We start from the raw sequence: 12,311 nt of genomic DNA, 5'->3' as shown, positions 1-12,311 counted from the left end.
ATATGGACAAACTAATAATGTAACATAGCTTCTTTGGGCATACCGAAGGCACCAAAAAAGTTTCAGTCGGATTAAAAAACGTAAAAATTTAAATTATAAAAATGACCGATTTCGTAGAGAATTGCTCAGTAGTTTCACAACGGAGTTGCAAAATTATTTAGTTCGAAGAAATATAAGGAAATTCAAGTTAAGGTGGTCTTTCGGAAACAAATAAATACTCATTGGACCATTACTCGCTAGAAATTTTATTGATTATAGAATATTGAAAGATACGGTCTTCTGTGTATTTTTTCTTCCTCTTCTCTCATCTCTGGATGCAATTGCGAAGAAAGGGGAGAGGGTTCACTATATTTGGGTAAGATAAAATTGCAAAACCGTTTTCACTGATCGCTTCTTCTTCCCCTTGTGGGGCGCAAACGCCAATCATGCGATCATCGGTCAGCTTCGCACACTCACACAAATTTGCACACTATTTTGCGCGCTCTATTCAACAAAACAAACACACTTTGAAATTCGTGCTCGCCTTCTTTTTAAATACTTGCATTTTAAATTTGTGAATTCACTTTCTCCCCATCAAATTGCGGCGGAAGAAAGTTTTTTTGTTCTTTTTCGTAAATCTTAGGTAAATGTTTATGTAATATTGTTATCTTTTTGCTTGCTTTGCGGTTTGTCCCACGTCGGTCGAGCGATCCCACGTAGATTTGTGATTTTCTTTCATTTCTTGTGAAATTGCGCGGTGCGCGATCGAGTGGCCCCGACAAGAGTACGAATTTTTGAAATTGGACATTGATGGAGATCGATTCAATTCAACATGGGTTTTGTATTTTTTTCGGTTAGCTTCGAGTGGCTAATTGTAAGGGATTGATGGAAAGGAGTTGAACGTAAAGGCTAGGGTTAGTAAGATTAAGAGTTTGTTGACCTGTAATAGAGAGTGATATTAGGTAGGAAATTCAGTTTGCTGAACAGCTGCTCCACGTGGCATCCTTTGAAGATTCGCTGAAATATTTGCTGCCTAAAACCTTCCGTTAAGATATCAACTAAAATGATACACTCGTCGTCGTCCCAACGCCAAGAACTCACCTCTCCAAAAAATAACCCAAAAAGTCAACTTATTGTTAGTGGGGAAAATAATTCACAAATCAAAGCTCGACAGGGAAGAAAATTCGTACTCTCATCGCAGTTCCTCGCTCGCGAAAGCTCACCCGAACACTCTAGTATCTCCTTCGGCCGCCGCCATCTCCCGATCGTCGGAATCCGCCTCCTCCTCCACCGCCACCGGATCGTCGGAAACCACCATCCCGTCCTCCACCACCTCCACCGGAACGCCGCTTCCCATCCCCATTTCCGCCACCACCATTTCGCATCTTGGCCGAGTACTTGCCGGAAGGCGGCGTGTACATCGTCGGCCCACTCTTGGACTGCTTGGGGCCCTTGCTGTCCGCCGAAGATTTGCCGTTCGCGTCGAACGTGATGGCCGCATGCCGCTTGGAGGTCGTTTTGCCGTCCTGCCCGGCGGCACCCGCCACCTTGGCCTTGGGAACGACCCAGGACAGGTGGATGGCCGACTTGAAGCTAGGCGGCGTGTGGAACAGATCCCGAATCAGCGTGCTAATGTTGGACGTGGTGCGCAGGGCCGTCACCTTAATCTGGTTCTCGTCGGATTTCATCTCCTCGGTAGTTTTGCCCTTGACCGCTTCCTGCAGCTTCTTGATGTAGCTGGAAAATTAGATAGAAAGTTGATTTTAGGCATTTGCTTACAATTTTTTTTGGAAAGCTCTCAAATTCTTAAACTTTTATTTTTTCTAGAACACTTAAATTCTTAAACTCTTGAATCATAAATTCTTAAATTTTCCAATTCCTGAAATCTCAAATTCTTTAGTTCTTAAATCTGAAATTTTTAAATTCTGAAATTTCTAAATTCCTTGAATTCTCATGATTTCTCATGATTCCCTGCATCAATCTTCATGAAACTGGTTGCAAAAAGACGAGAAAATTTTTTTGCTTTAAAATGATGAACATCAACTTTTGGGCGCGCAAAAATTTGTGACCTTTTTCTTTAAAAAACATGTTTTGGAACACGAAAAAATGAGTTTCCCCGTATATATCAATGAAATAAACAGTTATATAGTTGATAACAGATGTGTTAACGTATATTCAACAATTTGTATTGATTTTGACAGACTTTCTTGCCAAATAGTCCAAATTACTATCTTTTCTAAATTTACAGTTTTCTCATAGAAAAATCAAACAAATATTGGAAAGTTATACACCAAATTGTTGGAAATAATTTTTCTCATCTGAATCCGGCATAAGTTTTATAAAAATGTTGATTAGGAAGGGAAAACACATTTTTTCTCAAAATCATAGGTTTACGCTATTTGTTCATAGGTGGCGACACGCGTCATTTAGTTTTGCTGCAAATTCTCTATTAGGAAGGGAAAAACACATTTTTTCTAAAAATCATAGGTTTACGCTATTTGTTCTTAGGTGGCGACACGCGTCTTTTAGCTTTGCTGCAAATTCTTTATTGAGAGATTCGACAGAAACGTGCACGCATCCTGGTGACGAGTAGAAGCACTACGCAACGATGTTCGGAATGACAGCGTGCTTGGAAATATTATTTTTTTTTGCAGTTTTTGATTTTTATTTCCTTCAAATATTTTTTAACGTCGATGAAAGTTATTGTAAAGTGTGGCAATTGCATAAACGAATCGAATGATGTATAAATCATAGGGGCTGAAGTAATTTTACATGTTTTTTCCTCAAATTTACCAAAAAGATCTTTTGAAAAATTGATTTGAATAAGATTTATTTGATTGATAATGCTCCTTATGTGTATTATTGATAGAACAAACTATTAGAGTCATATTACAGCATAATTACAATGATTTTCTTAAAAATTGCCAGTTATTCGAATTTTTCCAAAATTTCAAAAAATCACCAAAATGCATTTTGAAGGTCAATATTTTGGTCAAACGGGAAGAAAAGTAAAGTATAAACACTTTTACATAATATTTCATCATTACTTTTAACTTGTGCAACATTTAACTCAAGTTATCCAAAATATCGATCATCTTTTTAGAAAATCGTTTAAATAAAATACCAGTCACAATTAATCACTACAAATCACCACGCATTATGATCGTTAGCGAAATTGCCACACTTTGCAATACCCCACTTTTCTGAAAATGCTTGATTTTTCATTATAAACGCGATTTTTCCCAAAACTGCTCAAACTGTATGGGGCTGTCTACAAAGTTTTAGAGCATTAAATTTCCAATGAGAATCTCACTTTTGGGAATATTTGGATAAAATAAAAGATAAAAGATAAAATGAATGTTCAATCAGAAACACATTTCTGAATAAATAAGGAGTAAAATGTTATGCAAGTAACAGTTCAAGCAACGAGTTGCAAAATAAATAAAAAAACAGCACGACTCAAAGCACGACTCGTACATACGAAGTTTGCTGAAAATATCAAAGTTTTGCAACGAAACCCATACAACATTTTTCGCAACTCATTTGCGCAACTCATTATCATTTCGAATTTTTGGTTTTATAGTGAAAATATTCGAAGTTTTTGCGCTAGACGATGTTGTAGAAGTTGAAATTTTCACAACACAAATTTTATGGGCGATAAAAAGCATTCCATTTCGTCACTTCAGAAGGATAGGAAAACTGTAATAGAGCAGTTCTGTCAGATTTCGGTCATTCGATTTTTTTGTATTTTTAATCCGACTGAAATTTTTGGTGTTCGGTATCCAGAAATTTTACATATTAGTTTGTCCATATGATTTTCCATAAATTTAAGCCATACAAAAATGATGCATGATTAAAAATCTGTATCTTTTGAAGGAATTGATCGTGTCTTCGGCAAAGTTATAGGTATGGATATGGACTACACTGAAAAAGAAATGATACACGGTTAAAAAAATTTGGTGATTTTTATTTAACTTTTGTCACTAAAACTTGATTTGAAAAAACACTATTTTTATTTTTGGCTAAAGTTGAAAAAATATGCGACCAATATTTGTATTTTTTAAAAATCAGTATTGATTAAAAAATTATACCCGGTCAACGATTTTTTGCACAACTTAGAAATTTCTGAAAAGTTGGCATTTGATGTCCCCTAAAACATGTATAAAAAAAGAGTTTTTTTGCAAATCAAGTTTTAGTGACAAAAAGTTAAATAAAAAATCACAATTTTTTTTTAACCGTGTATCATTTTTTTTATCAGTGTAGTCCTTATCCATACTTACAACTTTGCCGAAACACAAACCGATCAACAAAATCCTTCAAAAGATACAGATTTTGAATTTTTATACATCATTTTTGTATAGACAGCCAAATTGGTATGGAAAATCATATGGACAAACTAATAATGTAACATAGCTTCTTTGGGCATACCGAAGGCACCAAAAAAGTTTCAGTCGGATTAAAAAACGTAAAAATTTAAATTATAAAAAAATGACCGATTTCGTAGAGAATTGCTCAGTAGTTTCACAACGGAGTTGCAAAATTATTTAGTTCGAAGAAATATAAGGAAATTCAAGTTAAGGTGGTCTTTCGGAAACAAATAAATACTCATTGGACCATTACTCGCTAGAAATTTTATTGATTATAGAATATTGAAAGATACGGTCTTCTGTGTATTTTTTTTTCTTCCTCTTCTCTCATCTCTGGATGCAATTGCGAAGAAAGGGGGGAGAGGGTTCACTATATTTGGGTAAGATAAAATTGCAAAACCGTTTTCACTGATCGCTTCTTCTTCCCCTTGTGGGGCGCAAACGCCAATCATGCGATCATCGGTCAGCTTCGCACACTCACACAAATTTGCACACTATTTTGCGCGCTCTATTCAACAAAACAAACACACTTTGAAATTCGTGCTCGCCTTCTTTTAAATACTTGCATTTTAAATTTGTGAATTCACTTTCTCCCCATCAAATTGCGGCGGAAGAAAGTTTTTTTGTTCTTTTTCGTAAATCTTAGGTAAATGTTTATGTAATATTGTTATCTTTTTGCTTGCTTTGCGGTTTGTCCCACGTCGGTCGAGCGATCCCACGTAGATTTGTGATTTTCTTTCATTTCTTGTGAAATTGCGCGGTGCGCGATCGAGTGGCCCCGACAAGAGTACGAATTTTGAAATTGGACATTGATGGAGATCGATTCAATTCAACATGGGTTTTGTATTTTTCGGTTAGCTTCAGTGGCTAATTGTAAGGGATTGATGGAAAGGAGTTGAACGTAAAGGCTAGGGTTAGTAAGATTAAGAGTTTGTTGACCTGTAATAGAGAGTGATATTAGGTAAATTCAGTTTGCTGAACAGCTGCTCCACGTGGCATCCTTTGAAGATTCGCTGAAATATTTGCTGCCTAAAACCTTCCGTTAAGATATCAACTAAAATGATACACTCGTCGTCGTCCCAACGCCAAGAACTCACCTCTCCAAAAAATCAAAAAGTCAACTTATTGTTAGTGGGAAAATAATTCACAAATCAAAGCTCGACAGGGAAGAAAATTCGTACTCTCATCGCAGTTCCTCGCTCGCGAAAGCTCACCCGAACACTCTAGTATCTCCTTCGGCCGCCGCCATCTCCCGATCGGAATCCGCCTCCTCCTCCACCGCCACCGGATCGTCGGAAACCACCATCCCGTCCTCCACCACCTCCACCGGAACGCCGCATCCCCATTTCCGCCACCACCATTTCGCATCTTGGCCGAGTACTTGCCGGAAGGCGGCGTGTACATCGTCGGCCCACTCTTGGACTGCTTGGGGCCCTTGCTGTCCGCCGAAGATTTGCCGTTCGCGTCGAACGTGATGGCCGCATGCCGCTTGGAGGTCGTTTTGCCGTCCTGCCCGGCGGCACCCGCCACCTTGGCCTTGGGAACGACCCAGGACAGGTGGATGGCCGACTTGAAGCTAGGCGGCGTGTGGAACAGATCCCGAATCAGCGTGCTAATGTTGGACGTGGTGCGCAGGGCCGTCACCTTGATCTGGTTCTCGTCGGATTTCATCTCCTCGGTGGTTTTGCCCTTGACCGCTTCCTGCAGCTTCTTGATGTAGCTGGAAAATTAGATAGAAAGTTGATTTTAGGCATTTATTTACATTTGTTTTTGAAAGCTCTCATTCTTTAACTTTAATTTTTTCTAGAACACTTTAATTCTTAAACTCTTGAATCATAAATACTTAAATTTTTCATTTCCTGAAATCTCAAATTCTTTAGTTCTTAAATTCTTAAATCTGAAATTCTTAAATCTGAAATTCTAAAATTCTAAAATTCCTTAGTTGTTAAGTTCTAAAATTCCTTAGTTGTTAAGTTCTTCAATTCTTAAATTTTTAAAATCTTAGATTCTTAAACTCTTAAAATCTAAAATTCTTAACTTCTTAAATTCTGAAATTCTAAATTCTAAAATTCTAAAATTCTAAAATTCTAAAATTCTAAAATTCTAAAATTCTAAAATTCTAAAATTCTAAAATTCTAAAATTATAAAATTCTTAAGTTCTTAAATTCTTAAATTCTTAAATTCTTAAATTCTCAAATTCTTAAATTCTTAAATTCTTAAATTCCTAATTTCTTAAATTCTTAAATTCTTAAAATCCTAAAATCTTAAAATCTTAAAATCTTAAAATCTGAAAATCTGAAAATCTGAAAATCTTAAATTCTTAAAATCTTAAATTTTAAATTTTTAATCTCAGTAACAAATTTCAATATTTAAACCTTTAAATTTTATTTTTTTAGATTTTTTTAAATTTTTGGATAACATTTTCTATGTTAATAAAAAATATCATTTTTTTATAAAATAATATTTTTTGAATTTTTCTAATTAAAGCCTTGAATTTGTTATTTTAAATTTTTGTTTTAATATTATTTTTTTATTTCTCAATTTTAAAACTCTAGATTTGTGTTTTTGAATCTGTGTGATAATTGTATGAATTTTCTCTTTGGATTATTTCATCTGAAGCAAAAAACAAAATCCGACCTTTTGTTTCAAGATTCTGCGTTTTGAGATTCAGCATTATAACGCAATTCGGAATGTCCAATATTGTATAATCGAATACAAAATTATTTTGTACATTTCTGGAGTTTTTTAAAAAGGTCCAATAAACCAAATTTTCAGTTATTGCTTTTTGGATGTTTTTTTTTAATACCCCTGACTCAAGGCGGTTTCAAAAACACCCAAAAAGCAAAAACTGGAAATTTGGTTTATTGGACCTTTAAAAAAAATCCAGATTTTTAATTTTGAAGTTGCAATAAAATCAGCCAATTCTAAATATTTCTTATTTTTCATCAAAACATATTGCACAGCGCAAAGAAACGTCAAACGCCACTTTCCGTTTCTGTTCCTATTCAGCTGAGTACCACTTAAGAAAAATCTTTTCGTGACCCTTTTCTTGACCATTTCCTGGGTGTTTTTGTTTGTTTAAAGCAGTATACGCAGTTCGTAAGGAACCAAGCAAAATTTAGAATGGGCAGCAGCAACGGCAGCGAGAGTAGGCCAGAGAGGGTAAAGAAAAGCCCCGAAACAGCTTCCTCTTCTTTGTTCTGCTGTTCGTAAAGCTGTTTCTTGACCCCTTTCCTTCCGAGCTCCGTACTAGCCTTAAAATATGAAGTTTTGCGTTCCTTTCGAGCTGCATAGTAGCCTTCCATCCAAAACGCAAGTTTTACTAAACTAAAATTTTTTGCGCCAACTTGCATATAATTGACTTAATAGTTCCCAGAAACGTGTTTTTTTTTTCAAAAATATTTATGTGAGTACTATTTTCTATTTTGATAAAACATTTCCAAGCTGGAGCAATTTTTAGGTATAAATAAACGATTTTTTTTTTCGTTTTTTGCATTTTAAAAATACTTCTTTGGAGAAAAGCACCCCTGAAAAAAAATTTGAAAAGCTGTGGAAATTTTCTACAATTATCCCTCTGGGACTTAAAAAATCGTTTTTTAGTTTCTGAGATACAAATTAACAAAGGATTCGGGTCGATAAAAATGAATTCGAATCGATTAAATGTCTTTAGTTGTCCCCTAATTAGAAAGCAATATTCAACTAACAATATCTCCAAAACTATTGGTCTGATTTTCAATGTTTAAGTGTGGTCAAAGTGTGGTCAGTTTATCCTTTGAAGGTGCGTTTGGTTGGCTTTCTTGGTAGTCGTCCTTCATGCTATTCCGAAGCTCCAAAAGATGTTCTACAACCACTTTTCGATCAACATCGTTCCACAACTCTGATCCATGAAAGTTTGCTCTCGGGTCTAAATAAAGACGCCTTAAACGGAAACTTGGCGACGAGGTGTATCTTGAGATTGCATTCGAAGGAGTGTGGGCTGCGCGCTTTTTCGATTTCGTCTGCTTCATCTTCAACATTTCCCGCTGTTTCATCCGAGATGTCCTAGTCGTCAATCCATACTCTGGAATGAGCTTGATAACTTCAGCTTTGATGTTCTCTTCGAAATCGATCAGCTTCTTCTGGTAGAGTTCGATTTTGGCATTTTCGCTTTCTCTTATCAGGATAACGCCATCTCTTCCCGACCAGATGAACTTGGTTTCCAGACTTTCCAGTAGATCACGTACTTTTCGAAGCAGATTTATCCCGTACGATGTAAGGAAAGTGTCTCTGATAGTGAGATAAGGAGGTGGTCATGGCAGACTGCAGTTAAATCGAAGAATCTCCATCCCCGGACAACAAAGCAGCTACTTGGTAATAATCAGAACTCAATGTGATGTGGTTTATCGAAAGACCGCTCTCAACCCGCGAAAAGACATCCTGGATCTCAGCGGCCTCAAACATGTTGAGGGGAATACAGCGACGATCGTCATTTTCACACATGAATATTAGAAAAGCGCTTCGTCCATTTCAATATGAACCATCTCTCTAAAATTCCCAATGTAATGTCCGTCTTTGATTAGCATCTAATGGATACAAAATCCTTCAGAGACTATCTGTTGTTAGCTTATATAATTGCGCACGTCATGTTGCTGCTTCCACGCACCAGAAAACAGTTGCGTTGCAGACATCATATCTGCTTGGGACGTAAGATTCATTTACCTAGAATGTCACGCCGAAACCATGCGACGGTAACGCATGGATCGTTTCCACGTGCCGCTTCAGGATGCTGGTTCTGTTGCTCTTCAACACGGTTTTGCCCTCAAGAACTGGATTTTATTATTTGTGTTTGAGGACCTACACACTGCGAGTTCCTTTATGGACCTCGGAAGTTCATGGCAGAGACATCTTTCGTCGGTGATAATCAAACGTGATCTGAATAAAAAATTTCAAATTATGTACAAGAGCAAACACCGAAAGGATCCATCCGCACGACAACCGCGTTCTGCTGAGCTGTGTTCACGCAATCGAAGAAATTGCCCGTCTTCAGGACGTGTCCTTGCTCCGCCGCCTTCATTCGTCGTATCACCAAATGGTGGAAGGAGTCGGCGGACATGAAGGTGTGCCCTGGTTCAAAGTACTTGAATTCAACAACGTCCGTTGTTTAGTGGGACAAATCCGGATTGTGCGCTGCTATATTTGCCTCTTCCAACTCGTTAAGCTAAGTATACTGACCAGCATCCTCGCTGTTCCGGAGTCTCCTCAGCTGTTAAATCTTCCGAGAGAGCTCGAAAGATGTTGTTACTGTAAGCTCTGCTTATCATTGCCAATGGTGTTCAAGAAAAATCCCGCACTGACAGATTTGAACGATAGAGTAAACGAAAAACCGGCTACTATGATCAAACAGATTTTTCATAAAGCACACGTAAGACAACCAACATCTTTGTCATCGCCCAACCATCTGAGTATTGAACGAATGTTTTTTTTTTGGGTTGTTGGTTTTTTTCACTCACCCTTGCGTTCCCCGCGCCAGATACTGCAGCCGCGAGCGGAAGTCCTTCAGCTTGGCGGCGTCCTCGGGGAAGGTCAGCAGGTCCGGGGCCTGCTTGCCCAGGGTGTGCAGCGTGTACAGCAGACACTCGGCGTGGGAAAACTGGAACGACGGCGTCTCGTTCATGTCGGCGTCCGCCGGCGGAAGGGGCATGTACTCCTGTTGGCGGGAAAGTTGAAATTAGTGTTGAGATTGCTATTTGGTTGATGAAGTCCTTCGTACCAGCAGCACATTGTAGATTGCCTCGACCTTTTCGGCCGGCTTCTCGAGCGTCCCGCAGAAGCCGCACATCTCGGCAAACACCTTGAGCAGCCGCAGCTGGGTCGTTCCGGGCTGCTCCTCGCCGGCGCCGATCAGACTCCACACGTTCAGCGGCAGCAGCTTCTCGCACATGAACTTGATGAAGAGCGTCGACTCGACCTGGGACTGCGGGAAAGACGGCGTTATTTTGGCGTCGGTTTCAACGGGGAGTTTTGAGCAAACTTACGGAAAAGTACGGCATGGCCTCGCTCGAGCATTGAATAAACCGTTCGACGGTTTCGTCGTCCGAGGCGAGTGCACCAAGATCCGCCTCCAAATCGGCTTGCTCGACGGCAATGGCGACCAACTCGGCGTGTCCGGTGACCGTTTTGCTGAGCTTCGTTTGGTTCAGAATCGACATACAAAGGTGGAACTCGTCGGCGCTGACATCCTGTGAGACAATTTTGAGAATTAAATAAGTCATGTTTCAAAGACAAGTAAAACTTCTTACCAGAAGAATCTTCTTAATTTCACCGATTGTGAAATCCTCAACTTCCTTCGTAAACACTTCCGGTCCCGTCTTGATAAATTTGCTCAAAATGAACTGAAAGTTCCGGTAGCGCGTCGGTTCGTCTCCGGAGATGATCTGGCTGAAGATTCCGGTCAGAGTTCCGATGGAATCGAACTACAAAAACAGTCAAAAATAAGTTCCAACCCAATAGCGAAATCAACTCAATCCTACCTTCGCCAGCGTCATGAGCGACTGGTGCACCTGCTGCAGTTCGGTGACGTCCTCGGTGACCAACAGCTGGGCCAGAATGTCGCCGATCTTGGGCGTGTGTTCCTTCGAGTCCTTGCACAGCTGGGGAAGATCCTTGATCGCTTGCTTGCGAATCTGTTTAGAGGGGGAATGATTATCGTGTTCAGCCCATGCAGCAAAAGTAGCTTAAACTCAACCTTTGAGGTTGTTTCTTTTAAAGTGTAGCTCGATTTTTTGTCATCGGCCGCAAAATTAAAAATTGACCAAAAAAAAAGTAATTGTTACCTGAGCATCCTCATCTTCGCAAAGGTCCAGCTGCCGGTCGATGGCCGTCTCGGCTAGCGACGGAAAGTGCTTGAAGAACTTTCCGATAAACTGGGAGGCCAGCCGTTTCTCCTTGGCCGAACCTCCGGCGGCATCCAGAATTTCGCGATATTCGAGCTCATGCTAAAAACGCCATAAAAATATTAATTCTAATAATTCCGGCCGGGCCCTCCCCTACTCAAGGCCGCCGGATGATGCGCGGCACAACTCATTTTGGACGCCATTAAATCGGTAAAACTCACCTCTCAATTTTGTCCTTTGCGTCGGTCAAAATTTCGTAGTTTTTGTACAGCTTCTCTATCCGGTCTCCGCTGGTATCCATCTCGGAACGGTTCGGGGTGTCTTGAGCGAGGGGATTTGTACCACTTCCGTCGGAACAAACACGGTTTTAGTCGGATTTTCGGAACCGTAAATAAACGCCAGACGCACGCTTGGAAAGCAATTTTTTTTCTTCACCTGTCAAAGTCAGGGATGCCACTTGGTTTTTTAAAATATCTGTAAAAAAGTCTGTGTATGTCTGTGCATTTGTCTAAAATTCAAATATATCAATTCACAGTCATTGAAATCCATCAGAAATTGCGTTTTTAAGCATTTGAAGACTAACGAAATAAGTTTCGACAAAAAAGATTACTAAATATTAATTTAATGAAGTTTTTTAAAAGTCTGTGCACCTCAAAAAATGTCTGACACAAGCTCAAAAGTCTGTGAAACACATACAAATCTGTGTATCTGGCATCCCTGGTACATGCACACTAACCAAAAATCATGATTTTCTGAGTTCAATATCCCACTTTTCATATGTTTTTTTCAGTTCAACACATATAACCATTTTTATGTAGTACCACCACATCCAGTTTAGCCGTGCACTTCTGTGACTTGCGATGCCAGCTCCATCTCTATGTCGCCTCGGAATGTGTGAGTGAGAATAAAAAACTGCACGAAATGAATGAGTGACGGATAGATGGCGCAGCTGGTTGGTGTATGAGGTACATCACAGAAAAGTAGACGGGAGCTAAAACAAGACAAAATTTTGCCTATATATATATATATTTATATATTTTAGTTTTTAGCCGATCGTCAGTAGAAATAGAATTTTTACATTTAAAGTTTATGT

At 38.9% G+C, this 12,311-nt stretch overlaps 1 protein-coding gene across 1 annotated transcript; it reads right to left on the bottom strand.

Moving 5' to 3' along the window:
- Positions 1–350: 350 nt before the first annotated feature.
- Positions 351–11,656, bottom strand: LOC6036364 (apoptosis inhibitor 5 homolog). The gene is given in 8 exon segments (XM_038252985.1): positions 351–1,716; positions 9,836–10,032; positions 10,096–10,299; positions 10,361–10,564; positions 10,625–10,798; positions 10,856–11,008; positions 11,159–11,320; positions 11,436–11,656. Coding segments are annotated over 8 exon segments (1,683 nt in total). The 5' UTR covers positions 11,520–11,656; the 3' UTR covers positions 351–1,211.
- Between the last annotated feature and the right edge of the window lie 655 nt (positions 11,657–12,311).

Source organism: Culex quinquefasciatus, chromosome 2 (genome assembly GCF_015732765.1).
Source record: "Culex quinquefasciatus strain JHB chromosome 2, VPISU_Cqui_1.0_pri_paternal, whole genome shotgun sequence".
Lineage (NCBI taxonomy): Eukaryota > Metazoa > Arthropoda > Insecta > Diptera > Culicidae > Culex > Culex quinquefasciatus.
Note: the sequence above shows the minus strand (reverse complement) of the source record. Positions and strands in the feature narration are given on the sequence as shown.